This window comes from Anser anser (assembly GCF_964211835.1).
Source record: "Anser anser genome assembly, chromosome: 14".
Taxonomy (NCBI): domain Eukaryota; kingdom Metazoa; phylum Chordata; class Aves; order Anseriformes; family Anatidae; genus Anser; species Anser anser.
This window is the reverse complement of record NC_139735.1, coordinates 1,777,196-1,799,222: the sequence shown is the minus strand read 5'-3', so window position 1 is coordinate 1,799,222 and position 22,027 is coordinate 1,777,196. Positions and strand designations below refer to the sequence as shown.

General features: G+C 36.7%; 1 protein-coding gene across 5 annotated transcripts; it reads left to right on the top strand.

The window, feature by feature from the left end:
* Window positions 1-204: 204 nt before the first annotated feature.
* Window positions 205-21,093, top strand: RAD50 (RAD50 double strand break repair protein). Of its 5 annotated transcripts, none has more exons than XM_083799209.1 (26): window positions 205-254; window positions 989-1,168; window positions 1,570-1,653; window positions 1,897-2,048; window positions 2,680-2,865; window positions 3,012-3,216; window positions 3,693-3,821; window positions 4,607-4,772; window positions 5,652-5,845; window positions 6,408-6,614; window positions 7,413-7,595; window positions 7,802-7,959; window positions 8,903-9,078; window positions 9,555-9,792; window positions 10,872-11,061; window positions 11,196-11,322; window positions 11,557-11,750; window positions 12,054-12,164; window positions 12,734-12,826; window positions 12,907-13,020; window positions 13,838-13,965; window positions 14,816-15,040; window positions 17,616-17,701; window positions 18,143-18,285; window positions 20,147-20,280; window positions 20,629-21,093. In XM_083799209.1, the coding sequence occupies exons 2-26, from the start codon at window positions 1,040-1,042 to the stop codon at window positions 20,813-20,815; spliced, it is 3,939 nt and encodes a 1,312-aa protein (XP_083655335.1). In that variant the 5' UTR covers window positions 205-254; window positions 989-1,039; the 3' UTR covers window positions 20,816-21,093. The 5 variants fall into 5 exon arrangements, with proteins under 5 accessions (XP_083655335.1, XP_083655339.1, XP_083655338.1 ...); XM_083799213.1 differs by lacking the exon at window positions 20,629-21,093 and adding an exon at window positions 19,835-19,950 and having other exon boundaries at window positions 20,147-20,281; XM_083799212.1 differs by having other exon boundaries at window positions 209-271.
* The last annotated feature ends 934 nt before the right edge of the window (window positions 21,094-22,027 follow it).

Genomic DNA, 22,027 nt, shown 5'->3' with positions numbered 1-22,027 from the left:
GGGGCAGCGGAGCGGGGCCGCGGGGCCCCCTCAGGCCTCCACCTTCCCCCCTCGCCCCCCGGAGGCCGGGGTCGGAACCGAGGAAGGGCGAGGGACAGGGGGAGGCCCGGCCCAGCAGCCGCCGGCGGCCCGGCCCCACGGCGCGGGGGGGCGGTAGCGAGCCGGGCCCGGCCGGGCGGCGCCGCCAGTGCCGGGGCGGGGCGGGGGCGACCGCGGGGGCTGCCGGGGGGCCGGGGCTGGCACCGGGAGCGGAGGTGACCGGGGCTGAGGGGTAGGGGGGGGAGGCATCGCCTGGCCGCCCCTCGGCCGGGGAAGGGAAGGGCCGCCGGAAAATGTCCGCCCCCGCCGCAGCGCCGCGCTCGGGGCGGGAAACTCCGGCTGCCCGCCTCAGGGCCGGCCGCGGGCTTCCTGCGGGAAACGCCCGCTCCGCGCCCGGGGCCGCCGCATGGCACGGCCGGGACGGGCCCCGCTGAGGGTCCCGGGGGGGGGGGGGGGGACCCGAGCACGCGTGTGAGGTGCAGGCGGGGCCGTGGGGCCGGGCCCCGTTCGTTCGCACCGGCAGCACCGCGGCTGCTTCCAGCCGGCGGCGCCCCTGAGCCGCTGCCGCCGGGTTTTTCCTCATGTCGGGGACAGGGCTGGCGTTGGGTGTCGCCTGCGGCCGTGACACCTTGAGAAACGGGGCCAGGGGAAAGTAACGATAAATAAAACCTGTATAACAAGGGGCGATGTCATGAAGCGTTTTCTCTCACAGGTGCTTAAAGGTCTTTTTTGTTGTTATTTTTGAACGGCTGATAAGCGGCCTTAGCTTTGAGTCGGGCTTCTCAGCGCTACGAGGGTTTTGCTTTCCCTCGTTCTGTGCCTTGGGCCGGAACTGGAGAACCTTAGCCCTGCTTCTGACCATGCACGCACTTAAATAACCGCGTTGTCGCCTTTCAGGGATACGCGGAGGCCGTGCCATCTCCAGTTTTCACAGAGCTTTGTTTTACAGGGTTTGTGGCGTTTGCGTTTCTGACTGCGGAAGAGAAGGAATTCTGCAGAAATGGCAAGGATTGAGAAAATGAGTATCCTCGGGGTGAGGAGTTTTGGCATAGAGGATAAAGACAAACAGATTATCACTTTCCTTAATCCAATGACTATTTTGGTGGGACCAAATGGTGCGGGAAAAACGGTAAGACTTACGTGATTGTTTTTGTGCGCCAAATAACTCTGAAAACCTTGAAAATACAAAGAATGATTTCAACAGCAAGGTACGAATATTAGAAAAACCTTGCTGTTTACTGTAAATATTGCATTGGCTTACGTTTATTAGAGATCTACTTATTGTCCTAGGCTTTGCAGTGCGCTACTTGGTGTTTTTCATAGGAAATTGATCAAGGTGCTGACTAAAACTGTTTTTGCAAAGTACCGTGTTCTCGTGGTACTGGAAAATAAAATGTCATTTCTTATTTCTCTCTCCCTTCATGTTTATCTTATTTGTAAATGTTTGGGCTGTTACTGTGTTTTGTCTTTAGTTTTCCTTGGTTATTCTAAATTGTCATTCTAACTGTATACTTGTTTTTGTTTTCTTAGACTATCATTGAGTGCCTTAAATATGTATCTACTGGAGATTTCCCCCCTGGCACCAAAGGAAATTCATTTGTTCACGATCCAAAGGTAAAAGCCACAGTGGTTAGATTTAGTGCGTGTTTACTTCTGAGTGAAATACTTAACTTCACACAGGGTTGTGATGAAAACAGGGATGCTCAAGTATTAGGCAGATGTGAGCTGACCATACTGTCTCAGGAAAAACAGAGAGCTGGGGGGACTGGAACGCTCCACATCTGGGAAGTCATGTATTCATTTGGGTGTTGAGAAGAATTTCTCATACTTGTTTCGTTGTTGTCGTTTGTACTGAAGGTCGCCCATGAAACTGATGTTAGAGCTCAGATTCGATTACAGTTTCGAGATGTTAATGGAGAGCTTTTAGCTGTCCAACGATCCATGGTTTGTACCCAGAAAAACAAGAAAACAGAATTTAAAACACTTGAAGGGGTCATTACTAGAACAAAGTAAGTTGAATTTTTTTTTTCCTTCTGTAATGTGAAGATCAGTTCGGGTTCTGTATATTTTATGTATAAGATGAGAAAAATTCATAACGTGCTCTCTGAAGTTCCCGTCTGTGTTTTTAGATGGAAGGTCTGGAGTCCCATCGCTCGATCTATTAGTTGATTCAAAAATACTAACATTTGATAGCCACTATATTAAGAACTATGTGTATCAATTGACTTACATTAATTTGAAAATTGTATTACTGATGCTCTAGTTTGAGAGTAATGTTGTATGAAATGCATAAGCTTTATTTCCTTTAACATCATTTTGAGTTTCAGGATATTGTCAGTCCATATTTATCTCCAGTTTCCCCTATTTAAGAAATGTATTCACTTGGCTTTAATCGAGATCAGTCTTACTCCCTCTGGTGGTTCTGCATAGATTTTTTTTAACATGTAGCAACATTGACTAAAAACATTTGCTGCAAAACCACATGATGAAAATGGTAATTGTAAACTTAAAAATTTGTTACTCTGTTTTGTAACCAATGCAGTAGAATGTGCTTATACAGATTTAAATAAGTTTTTTGTTTTTGTTTTTAAAGAAGTTGTAGTAACCGCTTTGTGGATTTTCTTTATCTGTGCTACATAGGCATGGCGAGAAGGTCAGTCTCAGTTCCAAGTGTGCAGAAATTGATCGAGAGATGATCAGTGCCCTTGGTGTTTCCAAATCCGTGCTCAACAATGTTGTTTTCTGCCACCAAGAAGATTCCAACTGGCCATTAAGCGAAGGGAAGGCCTTGAAACAAAAATTTGATGAGATCTTCTCAGCAACAAGGTTTTCCTCTTTACTGGAATCAAATAAAATTAAATAAGAAACTGTCTTCTCTAGTAGTGTAGGTGTTAAAGAAAATGTCTGAGGCATCAGTATTGCTGTATTGCCCATAGGATCTGAAATTTTTTTGTTTGTTTGTTTTTTGTAAGGTATATTAAAGCACTGGAAACTCTCCGTCAGGTACGGCTGAAACAAAGCCTAAAAGTAAAAGAGTGTCAGACAGAACTGAAGTACCTAAAACAGAATAAAGAAAAAGCACAGGAAATCCAGGACCATCTTAACAATAGGGAAGCTCAGCTGTCTGCTTCTAAAGAGAATGTAAAATCTATCGAGAGTCAGCTGGATCCTTTAAAGGTAATTTGTGTGATGTTTACATTAAGATTTCAGTATAAAACAGCACATAAGATTAAAGAATATATATAAAATATCAAAGCTGGAGGAATTTCCTGATTAAAATGTTATCTAACCTTCTATTCTGCAACAGAATTAAGCAACAAACCTGACAGATGCTGCTCTAATCTGTAAACAGTTATTGGAGGTTTAAAACATTGTCTGTGGAACTGTTGTAACAGCGTAGATGATTCTTTTTTTTTGGTTTGTTTATTTTTTAGCTTAATTTAAAATCTCTCAAATTTGGCTGTTAACTGTAAAACTATCATGAATTATAACTAAAGCTAAATTTTTTTTTTCAAAATAATAATGCTGAAGTTTTACAGTCTAGAGTACAGTATTGTATAGAGCATTTTACTATGGGATTCATAAACTAGTGAGATATTAAGGTCTTTTCCAACCTAAATGATTCTATTATTCTATGATCCTTTCCTTTGCAGTGTTCTCTGGCAGCAGTTGAAAAGAATCTCATGAAAGTAATGTTGCTAGACAACGACGTAAAAGCTCTGGAGAGCAGGAGGAGGCAGATGGATAAAGATAATCGAGATCTGCAACAGAAGATGGAAAAGGTTGCCTTTTAAATTCCATGCTGTCATCCTTTCTGCAGAAAAATCAAAGTCTGCCTTTTGCTACCATGTGAACTGTGTATTTTATTATGCACCAGATGCTGGTTATGAGCACTTCCAAAGCCCTAGTAGCTCATTTGATAATATGAGATACGCAGCTTTATGGAGCAGTATTTGTAGGTAGTTTCTGTGTAATTTGGATGTAAGAATTAAATTGCTTTTTGTAACTGATCCGTCCACCATAGATTAGCTTGCCAGGAAGAGAAATACTGACAAAAGTTATAGTAATAATGCCCTGCAATGTGGAACTTGAAAATACCTACCTCTCACAATATGTTCATGGTAGCCAGCACTTTTTTAACCAGCATGGAATGTCTTCTGACACTGATATTGTTCATGTCCCTGGAGGGTTTTTTATTTCTTTTTCTTAAAATAGTAAATAGTTTTTATTCTTTTGTTGTGATTGTGCAGGGACATTTAAAATTATTTTGATAGATGAACAAAAATTCTTTAGGATAGTGGTAAAAATTTAGATGAACTTATCAGCATATGAAAAATAGCTTTTTTTGCTCATAGTATGTTTAATTTTTCTTAATATAAGTCTTAGCATAGAAATTTTATATGGGAGGTGTTATCTTATTTTTTGGATTCTGTTATGGTGAAGCCCGTACTTTTTTATTTTTTAACATCATTAGGTCGTTTATAACAGGTTGTTATAAACATTAGGTTGTTTTTAATTGAGTTCAGTTAAAAAGCTAAGTTTATTCTGTCTTTTATTTGGTGTACAGGTTTTTCAAGGAACGGATGAACAGCTAAGGGATAGATACCAGAACCACCAGAGGACAGTGAAGGAGAAGGAGAAGAGATTATCGGACTGTAAGCGTGAATTAGATAGAGCCGTTAAAGAATGCCAGAGGTTTAACAGTGAAAAGTCAGAATTACTCGTTGAACGAGGTATGTTAGACTTGATCTATAACTTTGTATTTTTGTTTAAAGGAATTAAGATCTGAAATAGAATTACTGATAATTGAAGGTGTTTGAATGGGACAGACTCCCTGAAATGTGTGTTAGTTTTAGGTCAGTTGCACAACGAGGTGTGGGACTCTCACAGGTAGCTCACCTCAACTCACAGGTAATCTCACCTCAACATCTTTCCCCTGGATTTTTTTTTTAAGTGCGCTTGTTTTGAACTGTAAGTACAACATGAAGTTTGTTTGTTCTTAAGTGTGCCATCTTCTATAGAAATATTCAAAATTGATCATTACTGATGGCATAAAACTATGTCAGTCTAGCAGTTTACAGCACATTTGTTTTCACTGTCTGAGCCTGTACTTTGTCTCAGTGATGAAAATGTCTGCTAACCAGCTGTGATTGTGTAAGTGTATTCTAACCAAGAAACATGGGAAAGTTGAATCCTTGGCGTTCCCACTGTCGCATGTGAGGGCTGGGGACTAGTCAGAGGGCTTTAGGACAGTACTCTTCTGTATATCATATATTCTCTTTTAGATGGACTGTGGGACTTACAGTAAAGCTGTAGTAGTTGAAACAGAATATAGGCTTATGTAAAATATGTTTATGTTTTTCAGAATATTTTTTGTTTTAGAGGTTTTCTTTTCAATTTTTGATTTGATTAAAATTAGTGTAAAAACTTACTAAATTAATAGTTAACAGAAACAGTAATATTTTAAGCTATAGCTTGTTTTTAATACTTTAAATGCTTCAGTGTAGAAGACCTTAAGGAAACAGTTGCAATTGACTTTGAATCCTAAATGTATGTTCTCAATTTTTGAGGGTTTATGTTATGTTTTTTTATTTTATTTTATTTTTGTGCAGGTCGTTTACAACTGCAAGCAGATCGTCATCAAGAACACATCAAAATGAGGGATTCATTAATTCAGTCTTTGGCAGCACAACTAGAATTAGATGGTTTTGAGCTATCGCCTCTTAATGAAAGACAGATTACCAGTTTTCACAGGTTATTGAAGGAGAGACAAGCGAGAGATACAGAAACTGCAAATCACTTAATGGTAAGGATTTTGTCATTTTAGGATTGTGTTATTATTCCATATTAGTTACTAGTGTGTTATTAGTCCATATGCGTCTTTATGGTGCAGGGGGAAAATAAATGAAGCCATTTTTTTTTCATCTAGTATTCTTTATTATGGGTTGCTTGAACCTTTCTGTGGAAGTTAATTTTGGAACTAAGAGTGGTCATTGGGTGATCTGAATTGCCAAAGCTACTGAACAGGCAGTTCTGCAGATACTTTTTTCTCAACTGCCATCTCAAGCAGGTGGGTTAGTGACACACTAAAAAGCCTGAGGAAGAATTTGAATGGGCAATTGTTAAGAAAACAGGCAACTTTGGTTTGAAGTCATCTTCAAAATGGAGCTGCTATCAGAGAACACTACCATTATGCATCTGCATTTTTGTATTGCTGCATTTTAGCAGGATTTTTTTTTTTCACATATCTAAATATTTCAATTTCATGCATTATAGTGGTGAATATTTGCATGCTATTGTGAAGAAGCCATTTTAATGCTGTGTTTTTCCTATGAGTAAATTAATATATTATTGTTCGCTTCTTTCAGAGAGAATTTGCACAAAAAGAAGTGATGAAACAAAAACAGATAGATGAAATAAGAGATAAGAAAACTGGATTAGAAAGAACCATTGATCTGAAATCAGACATCCAAAACAAGAGACACGCGGAACTGAAGAATGTAAAACATGAATTGCAGCAGTTGGAGGGGTCATCAGGCAGAATTGTGGAGTTGGATCAGGAGATTGTCAAGACAGTAAGTTAATCTAACTAAATCCGGTTTGAAATGAAAACTTCCAGTTGGATGATTAAAAAAAAAAAAAAAAGCAAGCTTTATGTTTATTCCAAAAGAAAACTTAACCCTGTTGCGTTTTTTCACTTTTATTGCCCTCTCTATACTTGCTTTGTTGATATATAGATATCATAAGATTTTTCCTATTTTTCTGGGCCAATCTGAAAAGTGCTAGCACTAGTCAGTGCACTGACTGAAGTGCTGTGCTAGCTACATTTTTCCAGATAACTTGTCTGTGAAATGGACTAGTTACTTGTAAGCATTTTATTCTGTAAAGCACTGTAATACTACAAGCATTTTGTGTCCCAGCTGAACAGTTAATTGTGCCTTTGTAGCCGAATAGTTTATTTTTGTTCACAGTGTAAGAATTTGGTGCTTGAGAGTGTTTCTTCTAGCTTTCTTACTAGGATAATTCCAGTGTATAATGTTTAGTAGATGCTGAAATACAGAGAATCAAGCTAAATGAGTGAGCTTCTTGAATCTACATCATGTAGTTATGATTTATGTGAAAAGCATGAGCAACTTGGTACAGTACTTTATTTCAGAACTCTGCATCACTGTCTGATTTACATTTCCTATACCAGCATCACAGCCTTTGGCATCTTGCATGCATTCTTTATAAATCCTGAAAGTATTATTCCTGTAACAGCTAATGATACTGCTGCTGGACAGTTCTTAAGAGCTATTTTTCTGATTTCTTTAGTACGAACTTATTGTCTAATGTAATTACATAAGTCTTCTGTGCTTTTGTTTTTTGTTTAGGAACATGAACTGGAAAAGACTGAGAGGAGCAGCAATGTAGAAGCACTTGAACTGGAAGTGCAAACTCTGCAAAATGAGAAAATAAACCTGGACAAAGTTCTTCGGAAGCTGGATCAAGAGATGGAACAGTTGAACCTACATACCACAACAATTACCCAAATGGAGATGCTGAAGAAAGACAAAGTAATTTTTCTATCATCATCTCATAAGGAAGGGAAATGACATTAATACGGTCCCTTTAAGATTTGTGCATTTTTTTCAGATGTTTATAAACATTTGTATGTAAAGCTTCTGTCTGGCTTTATGGAAGCCATTAACTCTATGAATCCATTGAGTAACGTAAACTTAAACATATGTAAATATTAATTTAAAATGCTTTATTTCCCAAGGCAGACAAAGAGGAACAGATTAGAAAAGTAAAATCAAGACATTCTGAAGAACTGACGTTACTGCTGGGATACTTTCCAAATAAAAAACAACTTGAAGACTGGCTTCATGGCAAAAATAGAGAGATCAATGAAACAAGGGACAGACATGCCAAGCTTAAGTACGTATTATTTTAGTTAATTATGTCTCCAGAAGTATTTATGCAATTAAGAATTTCATTATTGGAAAGTTTAGTATAGTTAACATACTTTTACTGTAATTCATCAATATTTATTTAGGTGTCTGCAAAATGAAAGAAAGCATTGTGCAAAATTTGTTTAATATATAGCCAATATAGTTTGTGCTAGTTAATAAAATCATCATATTTGAAGTATGTCAAAGGCAACACTAAAAGTAGATAACAAAATATTCTAATACATCCTTAATTATTTATACTACCCTAGCTGAATGAATGTGCTTTGGGGGAAAAAAAGACAGTGGTCTTCTGACTTTCTTAGGAGTTACAGAATGGTTATTAACCATATCATGAACTTACGTGTGATTACATGTTCCTGATTTCATTCATTGTAGAAAAGAATATGTCAGAAAGAGTAGGTGACATTAGCACACTTCGCAGCGATATGCACTAAACTTCTATAAAATCAAAAAAAAAAAAAAAAAAGATTTGAGGTCTAAGAACAGTCCATAGTTGAGAAGTATGGAAGATGAATAGAAGAGTGCTGATTTTTTTTGCTCAGTACATTTTGCTCAACGTTTTTTGTTCAATAGTATCTCATAAGCGTAATTAGGGAAGGAAGTAGGGGAGGAAAAGCTAGTAATATTCTAGAAAGTCTCTTGTACGGATTTGACATTAGAAATTTTTTTTCATCATTAAGCACCTAGAAAGCAAAAAAAAAAAAAAAAAAAGGAATTTAAATGAAACACTTTATGCTGTATTTAGATTAGTTGAAAATTTATGCTGTAGATTTCTGGAAAAATCATTAAAGAACTGATGAATAACTCTGAAGGTAATCTGAAATTGGTATTACGGTGTTTTTGTTACTACAGTTTAATTTTTTTTGTTGCTTTTCTGTGATATAAGAGTTTATGCATTCATGTTTCAGCAAACAACTGGCATCAGCAGAACAACAGAAGAATTTTATCAGTGCTGAACTAAGAAAAAAAGAAGAACAATTGTCTAGCTATGAAGCAAAACTTTTTGATGTTTGTGGAAGCCAAGATTTTGATAGTAACCTGAACAAACTTCAAGATGAAATTGAAAAAAGTTCAAAACAGCGAGGTAGATTTATCTATAGCTCTACTTTTTTCCTCATTTTAATTGTAACCTAGAGACACTGAGACAATCTGTAGCTTGTGGGTTTTTATATTTGCGGGACAATCAGCATAGAAAACAATTTAAGATTCAGTAATAACCTCCCAGAAGTACTCTGTACTTAAGATTCAGTAATAATCTCCCAGAAGATTCAGAAGTACTTGTTTCTGTTGTTAATTGCTGAGGGATGAGTGTAGTTCAATAAAGTAGAATAATTCAGGTTAGTGGGAAAGTCAGGATGTGATCGAGGGCACCATTCTGAAAAATAGGGACAGCACTGAATTCAGACCAGGTTGCTTAGGACCATTTCAGTTTCCTATCTTGATGATTTGCAGCTTATAGTTTTCTTTTGTTTGTTTTTTTAATGGTAAATACATAATAAGTTTAGATCTGTTTATGTACTGTATATTCAACATAAAGTCTTCTGTTTCTTTTTAAACCAGCTGTGCTTGCTGGAGCCACCGCAGTTTATTCACAGTTCATTACACAACTGACAGAAGAGAATCAGTCGTGTTGCCCAGTTTGTCAAAGAGTTTTTCAAACAGAGGCTGAACTGCAAGATGTAATTAGTGATCTTCAGTCTAAGTTGCGTCTTGCTCCAGACAAATTGAAGTCAACAGAGTCTGAGCTTAAAAGAAGAGAGAAAAAACGTGATGAAATGATGGGTCTCAAACCAATTAGGTAAAGTACTTCACTGACCATATTGCTGCAAGCCATTTTCTTTTGAATGCTTGTTTTTTGATTATTGAAAATTTTGTTGACATCAAGAAAGGTTTATTTTCAGGCTAGGCAATTCATTCAAAAATCTAATCACACTTTAATAAAATCTTGATTTGTATATCCTTTAAAAGTACTTTTTTTGTTACTGGCAGGTTTTGTATTGACTTACGATGTTCTTGAAGGAAATCTGTGAGTTTTATAGCGAATTCCCAATGCAGTCTGTGTTTTTCCTTGAGGTTCAGTCAAGTGCAATTCCATCATTTGGGAATGCAGCTCTGTCTCTGATACTGACAATCCATAAAAGATTAGACTGAATTGTATCTCTTATATATTTTTTAAATAACTAAAATATTTTTGAACTTGCAATGTAAAAAAAAATGTAGACAATATTAAAAAATTCAGAAGAAGTGCCTACTGTCTCTTCCAATTTCCAGGCTCACTTAATCTGTATTTTTAAAACTACAAAAATTACAGGCAGCCTATTTTGTTGCTGTGTCCCCTTTTTTCTTCTTGTTGTCTCCCTCCAAACCGTAAACAGCTCTAGTCCTAATGAATTTTTGTGTGAGTCTTATTTTTTTTCCTTACCATACAAACAGGATTTAGAGTAGAGTATGCAGTTTCCCTGCCACTGGGTAACCAGAGGCTCTGGTTTCAAAATATTTGAAGACTGTTATTCTGGGGAAAAAAAAAAAAAAAAAAAAAGAATTTGTTAGAGGATATACCTCTCCTTCACAAGAGGGCACTCATGTGCAGTGGATTTTAAACCCTGTTTTAGCACTTGCTGTACTTGAGTTGAAAACCAGAAGAGGTTGGTTGGTTTGTTTGTTTTTAGATCTCACCTGCCTACAATGAGGGATTATTACCTTAGCTGGTTATAGAAAATAAACTCAACTGAACATGGGCAAAGTTAAGGGGATACTATTGGTTCAATTCAGTCTTCCGCTATTCAATCATACCACAGATTTTGCAAACTTGAATGTCTTGAATTTATGCTGCTGCTTTTAACAAAGGAAGATTTATGGATTTGTATTTTATTCAAGGCAAACTGTAGTGGAACTCCAAGAAAGGGACATACCAGACTTGAGGAACAAGCTGCAGACTGTAAACAGGGATTTTGCACGGCTGAAGGGTGAGATAGAAGAGCAGGAAACACTCTTGCACACAGTTTTGTCTGAGAAGGAAGGTGCTAATGCATGTTTACAGGACATAACGCTAATGGAAAGGTACCAGGTATGCTTTGTAATTCCTTTCAATATATAAAACAGTACTTGCTTGCTGTACATGTAGTTACTCAATAACATCTAAACTAAAGCCTGTTGTTAAGCACTAATACGGTAATAATAGTACTTTACTCTTACTTTTAGGCTGATATTAGGGATGTTGAAAGAAAAATTGCTCAGCAGGAGGCTAAGTTGCTAGGGGTTGATTTAAGTAGAACCGTTCTACAAGTAAGCCAAGAAAAACAAGAGAAGAAACACTTATGGGATACAGGTAGGTCATACAAACTGATGTTTCGTTTTTATATTGAAAATAACCAAACTTGCTGCCATCAAAATATAAATTTTAGTTTACTTATTTTATATTCTGAAATAACCGTATTCTAATAGGTTTTGGGTTTTTTTGGTTATATTAACTTAGTTTGGAGATAGATTTGTTATAAGGAAGACAGTAACTGTTGTTAGTTATAGATTAACTGTTTCACTGTGTGTGTATTTTCATCTACAGTTACTAGTAAAATTGAGTTAAATCAAAAAATCAAGCAAGACCAGCAAAATCAGATTCAGCAGCTTAAGAGTACAGTTAATGAACTTAGAGCAGAGAAACTTCAGATTTCCAGCAGCATGCAGCGTCGTCAACAACTGGAGGAACAAATAGTGGAATTAACCACTGAGGTTCAGTCCTTATGTAGAGAGATTAAGGTAGGAAATAATTACTAGCCCTTAACTATGTTGTCCTTGAAAAAAAATAATATCCAGTAATATTTAACATTCTGTAGTCCTAGTAATTCAGATGCAGTTTTAAATTTTTGTCCTGTTACACTATTGCATATCTCTGGGAATTTTCAGCACTTTATTTAATACAAGGTTTTTTTCAGAATTATGAACAACATGTAAAAAAAAAAAAAAAAAAATTACCCACGTGACTGTTTTTTTGCACTCGAAAAATTGTTGATCTTTGACAGAATGAGAAAATAAAAAGGACTTTCTCCAACTGCTTTTCAGGAAGCGAAAGAACAGGTATTTCCACTACACGAAACTTTAGAAAAACTGCAGCAAGACAAGGAGGATCTAATTAATAAAAGGACTGCAACTAATAAAGAAACACAAGAGAAGGTTCGTTTGCATTTGATGTAATTGGGAGATAGGATTACGTGTTGGTTTTGGGGCATGGGTGGAAGCCATGGTAATGAGTTGACTTTTAGGAGACAGCAATTGCTTTACCTAATGCTTTAGATCTGTGAAGTTTTAGGGAAGAAAAGAAACATAACCAAGTCAGGAAATCAACTCAGTTGTAACGAACTTTTGGTGGTCTTATCAAAAAGCTTCTAGGGACATTTAATGATATTTAGTGACCTGTGGTACTAAAAGCCCTATCTAGTAGATCTAGAGGAACAGCAAGGACGGTTGTGACCTTTCCTTGGCAGGAGACACTCCTGTGTTTCTCAGGGCAAATAGCCCTTTTATGTAAGCACAAATGAGTGATTTACTGTTTATTTTGGAAAACAGTTTCATGGTAATAAGGAGCATCTGGATTACAAAAGCTGAAGTCTTCTGTTGGTGAATTAAAGGGAGTTATGAAATGAATCGTACCTTAAAAATAGTGTTATCCAGTTATCTTTTATACATGTCATATCAGTTCTTGGACATCCGACTGCAATTCATGTGAAATCTTTTCGCTGCAGATAAATAGCATAAAAGAGAAAGTTAAAGATATAAACAAGTACATGAAAGAAATCGAAAGCTATGTTCAAGAAGGAAAGGAAGACTACAAGAAGGTAACCTAAAAAACAATCAATAAAAAGCTGCTTTTAAAAGTGTTTTTGTATATAAATAATATACCTTTTTATTTTTGTAGCAAAAGGAATCTGAACTTGATGAAGTAAACTCTCAATTAGTTGCCTGTGAGAAACAGAAGGAAAAGATAACTAAAGAGATGGAAATTATTCGACAAGATATTGACACTCAAAAGGTAAGTTTATTGTTTTATCATACGGTATATTTTGCATTTATACTTGAAGTGATTTCTGGCATTGGTTTAAGTCCGTCTAGGCTCATACTGATACAAAGTTTGTCTCCTGTTGATGTACTTAATGAGTTGTTAGTCGGAATAGCTGCTATGTGTGCATCAGGCTGAAAAAAATCCTGCGATTTACATATGTAAAAATAGATGCATTTTAGAAAAAAAAGTTATCTCTAAATACAATTTTGTGGTATTTCCAAAAGGGGTAAGTCTGTTGTGATAATAACCAACGTTTTCAAAAGTAGCTTTGTGTGGAAGATACCTATCTTCTGAAAGAAGACTGCTGTAAGGTGTTTCCAATTGCAGGTACCAAAAGTTGTTAGTCACTCCAGATTTTGTTGTGTGCTTTAAATCGTTATGTATGTATTTCAAACTCTATTTACATTCTTTATAGGAAAGATATCTTTCCCCACTCCATCCCACTATCTTACCTGTAGAATTGAGAATAGGGGACTCTGTGAAATCTCACCCCAAATGACTTGCCCCATTTGAACCATTGACTAATATTCGCACACAGGATCACTCTTATGTTCGCCTATGACAATAAATACTGTGAATATTATTTCAGGTTGAAATATGAAATGATAATTCTGATTTGCATTATACTAGGTTTCTGTTGCAAAATAAGTTCTTACTATGATACTTTTCAGTGCTGTCAATTGTTTTATGCTTGTAGCAGGTTTTAGAGTTGTGCAGAGTTTATACTTTGTAATTGAGAATCGATATATTGAAACATCATAGAACTTCTTGCTTTCTGTGGAGACAGATACAGGAAAGGTGGCTAGAGGATAATCTTACTTTGAGGAAGCGGAATGAAGAGTTAAAAGAAGTTGAAGACAATATAAATAGACTTATGAAGGAGATGGGAGAAATGAAAGTCCCGCAGATGAAAAAGTAAGCATTTTCAAAACACAGCAGCGTGTTTTGCATAAGAATTCACTAAATATCTGAATATAATACTCGCTGTGTTTTAGTGTTTCCTGTGTTCTTAGTGTGTACCTTTCTCCCCATTCATGTAGACTACTTCCTCCCTCAAACTCATGTTTGCATAATGTCCCCATGACAACATAAATGACTCAGTGAAATTATATAGCTCTAGCTACAAATACATACAAGTATATACCTGTTCAAATCTAATCCATTTGTTTTAAAGACTTCCACTGTTAAATCTGTATTTAAAAAGAAACTGATGTCTCTGGATGAAAGTATTTTATTTTCAGTCTGCTCAAATAAGTCTCAGCAGCAAATCATTTGAGTATTTTAATATTAATTGTTTAGATAATAAACACTGCTGGAAAGGAATTATCCTAATTCAGCTTCTTACGTGCAAACTATTTATTTAGCTTTCTAGATGCTACCAAACTGTTCATTGCATTTTTTTCCTCAGTATCCTGATGTAATTCCTGCCTGCAATTAAATCAATTTTATATCGCTATGTGGTGTCCTTTGGTCTTTGATAGGATTAATGAATATTAGCCAGAATGGTGACTTAAATATGTTTTTAAAACTTAATATGTTATATTGCTTATAAAAACAATAAACATATGTTTAAATATGTTTTTAAACATAAACATATTTTAATTATGTCTTAGTTCCTGTGGCATGAATACTGTAATTTTAACTGTTGCAGTCTTTATAGATACAATAGAATGAGCTGCTAACATAAACTAAAAATTAGAACCTTGACTAAAATATTGTGAAACACTAAATACAGAAGTCTCATGTATCATTTGTGGTTTGACAGTGAACAAAAACAGTTAGAGGAGAAAATAGAAGCTCTGAAAAGAAACCATCATGTTGCCCTTGGCCGACAGCGTGGATTTGAGGAAGAGATTGTTCGGTTTAAAAAGGAACTTCGAGAGTCACAATTCAAAGATGCAGAGGAAAAATACAGGGAGATGATGATTGTTATGAGAACAACGGAGCTAGTGAACAGAGATTTGGACACTTACTACAAGGCTCTTGATAAGTAAGTACTGTCATATGAGGATAATTCTTATTTTTTTCAGTCTTCATTACTACCTTGGTGCAAAAGCAACTTGCAATTTCAAACTTCCTGGTTTAACTTTTAGAAATAGTAAATTAATGTAACTTAGACGTACATAATTATTTCTCTTTATAAAATCAGATATCTAAGTATTAGAATGTTGTACCTTGTTACGTTACTTTTATATTCATTCTGAAAGTCCAGTTGCAGTAGCTTTTTATTTTTTTAATGCCTCCAGAAGAAACTGATTTCTAAAAGCAAAGTAAATTAATGAAAATGTGCTACAAACTGCACAGGGTTGTTAGAATGTAGGAACTCTGTTAGGTAGATAGTGTACATAAAATAAACGAGCACTGTCAATGGTAGTGACTAGAGTTTAATATAGCTTTAGGTAAGTTCAGCGATCATTATTGTTTTATTCCCAGTTCTCCGTAGGACCCTTTTTGAGTACTGGTTGTACATGTTAGGACACAATTTGCAATACAATTCAAATTGAGAGAGACAATAGAGAAATGAAGCCAACACATCACCATTGTTAATCATCAAAGATTGTTAACAAATGCGAAGTAAAACATACAGTGCTTTTCCCTTCTCCCCCCCCTTCCCCCCCCCCCAATGCATATGTTCATTTATAATTATGGAATTGCAATGAGCTAGTTGCAATAATACGAGGTTGGTGGTCAGTGGCAGTTAGAAAGAAAAGTTGAGTATTAGGAACAAAATAGAGAAAGAGAGAGAAACATCTGGCCACCACAGAAGCTACAAATTCAGAATAGAATTTTGGTCTCCTGTATTAAAAAGGACATAGTGGGTCTAGAAAAAGGAGCACAGAGAGCAGTAATGTAGTTAGAGGTACAACATAACTGTCCAAAAGAGAAGCCAAATAGATTAGAAGTTTCCATGTTGAAAAAAGGTGACTGAAAAGGGATGATAAAGGTTTCTTAATTTCTTGAATAGTGTGGAGAAGGGGAAAAGGGAATGATTGTGAAAGTACCAAGAAGTAGTTTGAAATACAAGGTAGTACTTTTTGTGGCAACACATAATAAAGCAGTGGAACCCATAATTCACTGGTATATTTGGAGGCTAAGCTCTAAATGCATTTGAAAAGATCGTATGAATTCAGAAAGACAGGTCTCAAACGCTATTAGATGCAGAGGTCTGGAGGACCCTGTTTTAATTGTTTTTAATGATAAAATAAATATATTTGGTATTTGAATTTAAGCCAATCCAAAATTTATTTTGTGAAGATTTAAATTGTTCAGAGCATGTGTAATTCTTCCCTTTCAGCTTAAATGGAAATGCACTCCAAGAATTTCCCTTTTAGAATTCAGAGTCTTTTGTATGGTATCAAATCATCTATTGTTTCTATTTAAGGCAAAACAGGAAATCAGTCTTGTAATTTCAAGAAAAATAGATAAGCATCACTTATTGGTAATCGTCTGAAAAATCAGTGAGACGAAATGTTAACTCTAATGGCCAGAGATTGAAAGCTGTGTATGTAGCTGGGAAAAGCAACATTTGTATGCTCTTCTGTGCTATCTGTTCATCTTTGTTGATTTAATATTTACAGGTTTTTGTTAAATATTAATGAAGAATGCATTATTGGGTTTAATCAAGTAAATCGTAGAAAATGCTTTACTCATTCTTCAGACTTAACAAATCATATTAGAGTTGAGACTTCAGTATCCCTCACAACAGGTGAAAATAATTCCTGTGAAAGGAAGGAGGTGGGAAAAGTGTGTATATATATAAAAAGTCAGTTTCAGAATTACTTTTGAATACTGCCATATTTTTGGAAGAAAAACATTGGCAGAAAGCAAGCAAGCATTTTTTTTTCCTTACGAAGCACTATTTGTTTAAAAAGTTAAAAATGTAGCACAATGTCCTTTTGGAATGCTTTTACGAGGAAACATCTATTATCAAACTAAAGACGTGTAGACATGATGATTTCAGGATATCATGTTGAAGCAGGGAAACGAAATAAAAAATTATTAGTGACATCGTATGTTACTCTTGCCGCTGAAGAGGAAGGTAGCTCTAATCATAACATCTGTTTAGGTGATTATAAATTAAATTCTTGGTAGAGAATTCTCTGCTCCAAGGAAACTTCATTGGCTCTCCTTTCCTACTGAGAGTCAGTTATCTGCACCGCAGGGTCGGGGGGGACTCTGGCAATGAGTAACACTGTTTTTATTTTGGAAGGCTTTAATATCAGATTCTTCTTGGGGGTCTGAAAATATGCCTTACACATAAATTATAAATCTCCTTTAAAAAAAAAAAAAACTTGATCTTTATTGAGTGACTGATTACAAATCATTTTGTCTTTATTGCTCTCCTACTTCTTGAGATGGAGTTGTTTGTGAGAGTAGAAGTATTCATATAACAGAGTGTGTTTGATCTTTGTACATTTCTGCATTCAAAATGAACTAGTAGTTATTGCATTTTTAGTGAAAGTATTTAGAGAATGAAAAGCGAGCTCTTGCCTTCCCTAATGCTCCTATGAGTCCATAGCAGTCCGTGGTTGCACCTATAAAAATCTGCATTTTTTTTTCTGTAGAGCAATAATGACATTTCATAGCATGAAGATGGAAGAAATCAACAAAATAATTCGTGACCTTTGGAGAAATACCTACAGAGGACAAGGTACATATGGTTTTGTTTGTCTGTTTTTGTAGTTTTGTCCCTTTCAATTTTATACCAAGTACTGCATAGTGAGAAGTGTTTGTTCAAACTATTGAAAATCCAGGATATGAAAATGGTTGGTTCCATTCTAAAGGCTACATCTGTTGGTCCCCACTACAGTCTCCTTTTTATCACATCTTATGTGGGTAGTTATATGATAAGTAGAAGTAATTTTCCCTTTTCCATGTTTTCTATAGTTGATGTTTCCTTGAGTCAGGGGAGTTGCCAGGGCTTATTTCTTCAATTTTGGAAAAAATTAATTTCAAAGTTTTATCTGTTAGTAGGAGTTATGAGTAGGTTTTTTTTGTAGTTACTGTATGTTGTAGCTCTTAATGATGTTTAATCCAATGCTATTTTAAAGATGTTTTGATAAGGGAAAAACTGTTTATTTTCCATTTTCAGATATTGAATATATAGAAATTCGCTCTGATGCAGATGAGAATGTTTCAGCAGCTGATAAAAGAAGAAGTTACAATTATAGAGTAGTAATGATAAAGGGAGATACAGCACTGGATATGAGAGGAAGATGTAGTGCTGGGCAAAAGGTAATATAGCATTTTTTTCTTGTACGTCATAAACAGGATTCTGGAAGCTGCAAGAGTGACACATCGTAAAGTGAATCCGGTGAAGAAGTGGCTCCAACTCAGATTTACAATTCTGTACATCTGACTGCATCTGGATTATGCTGCCAGTATGCAATATATGATTGGGAGCATCTGAACCCTATTTTGGGGTGTCCAAATTCCTTGTTTCAGTTGACGATTGGTCTGAGTCCCTGTAGGTGTGAAGGGTTCAGCTTCGCTGCCTTCTCAAGTTCATCTAGTCTTTTTCTTGCTAGTTACAACTGAAGTTCCCATAGCTGTAGGTCTATTAACTTGCTCCTGAATTTTTTTTCCTTCCTGAGGGCTGATCCTTTGTCATCTTTTCACAACTGTGTCTGTTTTGAGTACCCTCAGACTTCTTTTTTCCCCAAATTACACTACTCCCACCTCCTACCGAATATAACTTTTCAATTCATGTCACCAAAAAGATGGGCATAGGAAGTGACAGAAACACAGCCAGGACTGCTCTTACTGCTTCTCTGCTGGAACAATTTCTGCCCATCCGTTGTGCCTTCTACAACGTAAAGAGAACACCTGGAGAACTCTCCCCTACACTTCAGGCTCACAGAGCCTGTTGCCTTTGCACAAGGCGCCAGTGACTACCTAGGCCAAGCACACTGTAATTGTGAGGGAGATACCTTCTCCTTCCTCTTCTGCAGTGGGAGCTGGAACTCTTTGGCTCCCTTTCCTCTGCACCAGCTGAAAGGGCTATGGTTGCAACAGATATAAATCTCTTTGATAACGAGGAAGAATTGCTATTATCTGGAGTAATATCTGCCTACTTCCTTACCTCCAAGAGTAGCAGTTCTCACTGCATCACATACTGCATCAGAGTTTCGCTGGCAGCCAGGCCTTCAGCTATCTCCTCACTTTTGCCTGACAAGATGGTGTTGACAGTAATAGAAAACGAAATCGAGGAATACAACAAGACAGTACACGGTATTTTTAAGCGCGTGCAGCAATAGCAGCACCAGTGGCTTGAAAGGATATTCTGTGAAAAGATGCATGCTGTATTGTTGCTTGAATGTGAAAAATGCTGTCAAATTAATTCCCACCTGAGTGTAGAAGTGTACTTGTTTTGAAAATTCCATACTAATATTGGGGGAAATCCAAAACGTCTTATAAAACAGCAATATAGGCAAAAAATGTCTTCTCCTAAAGTAGTCTAGGATGTTATGCTAGAGTCCTATGTAAATGAGAGTGAAACTTGTTCACAGTTTCTTAGCTTATATTCTGAGAATTATTCTTTGATCATGAGCTATGATGCCAGCAGTCATGATCTTTGGAAAGTATTTTTTGTAGCACAGTTTCCATCAAGTGTTCTGTAATTTTCACTACTTCATGAGATCTAATAAAGAAGCAATTTGTCCTGCTAATACAACACTAGTATGTGAGCTGTTAAGACTGCTATCTTCAGTTTTATGAAGGAGTCAGGAGTTCCGTATTTCAAACTGACTGCACATACAAATTTCCACCATCTCCCTGCTAATAGGATGGGGTTTCAACAGAGTATAGGAATAACGCTGATGGCAATGTGGTAACATCCTTACCTTGGGCTGGAATCCTGAATTTCAATAGCTCCAGGATTTTGAGAATTTGACTGCTCAGGTATGTTTCCAATGTTGTGTTGTAGAAGCGATTTTTCAATTCAAACCTGAAGTTTTAATGTATTTTTTCAAATCTAATTAGTTATAATCATTTTGTGAATTATGTAGACTTTAGTCACAGTTTGTAATGGCACTTAAAATGTTACGCATAGTTTCTCTATAAACACTCTGAAGAGTGTTTTTTCTTTTTCCCTTAGGTGCTTGCTTCTCTTATTATTCGTCTGGCTCTAGCAGAAACGTTCTGTCTCAACTGTGGCATATTGGCACTAGATGAGCCTACTACCAATCTTGATCGAGAAAACATTGAGTCTCTTGCCCATGCCCTCGTGGAGTAAGTAATCTCTTCTTGTGAAGCTTGGCTATTTTTCAATTTTTAATGTTAGTGATTGGTGTTAGGAAGTGATTTTTATTTTAAGCTGACCTGTCTTTGTTGACATATGCTGATATACATGCAAAGCAGTAGCTTTAGATTCCCTTTCCTTTATCTGGAAGAGGAAAAAATAATTTGTAGGTATTTTGTTGTTGCTGTTTTTCTTTTTATATGGGTAAAAAGAGGTGCTTATCTACATTGGATTGCTTGACATTCATATTGTTTTCAATAGTTAAATGTTTTTGTACAAGTTCACTAAAACTAGACAGCAATATAGATTGAGTTACACTGAATAATATCTCTTTGTAGGATAATAAAAAGCCGCACAAAACAGCGTAACTTTCAGCTTCTGGTGATAACTCATGATGAAGATTTTGTTGAACTGCTGGGCCGTTCTGAATATGTGGAAACCTTCTACAGGATACGGAAGAACGATGACCAGTGCTCTGAGATCATGAAATGCAGTGTCAGCTCCCTTGGCTCATATGTTCATTAGCATTTCAAGTAATTGTGTGTTATAGACTGGCTTAGCTGCCAAACTTAGAGGTCAGATGAAGGCATCTGAAAATGTAGCTCCTTCATATCATATCGTATCATGAAGATTTTAGCTCGAGTCTGAAACTATTACATTTTTAAACTTCATATCTCTGTACTTATTTCTGCATCTGGGTTCAAGTATCGCCATGAGTTGGGAGAACGTAAGTGAATACGGGACAGTTAACTTTTAGATGTATTTTATATTTTAAAAGCGAAAATAAAGTGTTGTTCTTTGTATATGTCCTGGTCTGCATCTAGATGCACGTTCTTTGGAACAGCTCTAGATCTGTCAATACAAGAGGGCTTGCCCTCCATCACTTTGTTATGGCAAGTTCAGAATTGATTTGCATCTCTCCAGCCAAGGTATGTTCCTAGCCATCTGCCTAGTCTACACAAAACTCACAGGATTCAAAAAAGATGCTTAGTACTGTTTCTGCAAGGTACTATTGCTCAGAATCTTTACAAAATATGACACCTTCGTTGAGAATGAAGGAAAGTCCCATCTCTAACTGGATGACTGAGTGAAGGGATGACAGAAGCCTATTTTAACCATATTCTCTTTGTTTATTGTGGGCAGAACTGTCATATAGTGTCACTTAGTTTATGATGATGTTTACAAGAATTGTGTCAAAATCTAGAGTACTTGGTCATATTCAGATCCTCTGTAAGATAGAGACGAGTTCTGTAAAAATGATAACACATCTGCCCCAGGGAGTTAGTCTGTATGGATGCTGATCTTCACCAACACTGCTCAGAGCTCTTCTGAGCTGTTTTCAGCATCACTCAACAGCAAAAGGAAACCAGCCACTTAGTTAGAATGACAGCGGAAAGCCAACAGGACCTGATCAGCATAACTCTTGAGATTTCAGAGGTGAGGCCTCAGCAGTGCACTGTGCTGCCTCTGCAGTCATGCAAAGTCTGAGGGATGCCATTTCTGGGCAGCTGTTTTTTCATAACCAAGTGAGGGGGCATCTATTCTATGTCTAAATGTGGGTACAAGCCCACAACCAGAAGCTGGCCTTAGAGCTCTTGAAATCTGCAGCCACCAGTGATTGCCTGAACCTCCTTAGCTGAGAGTTTATGACTAAAGCTCACTTTCAAAGGAAGAATCTTTAAACCACTACCAAAAAAAAAAAAAAAAAGTTAATTTCAGCAACAGCAGGGCATTTTA

Coding starts and splice junctions, on each gene's coding strand:
- RAD50 (XM_083799209.1), top strand. CDS start 1,040: ATGGCAAGGATTGAGAAAATGAGTATCCTCGGGGTGAGGAGTTTTGGC. Junction 9,793..10,871: donor ATGGGTCTCAAACCAATTAG/GTAAAGTACTTC, acceptor ATTTTATTCAAG/GCAAACTGTAGTGGAACTCC. Junction 12,165..12,733: donor ATAAAGAAACACAAGAGAAG/GTTCGTTTGCAT, acceptor TTTTCGCTGCAG/ATAAATAGCATAAAAGAGAA.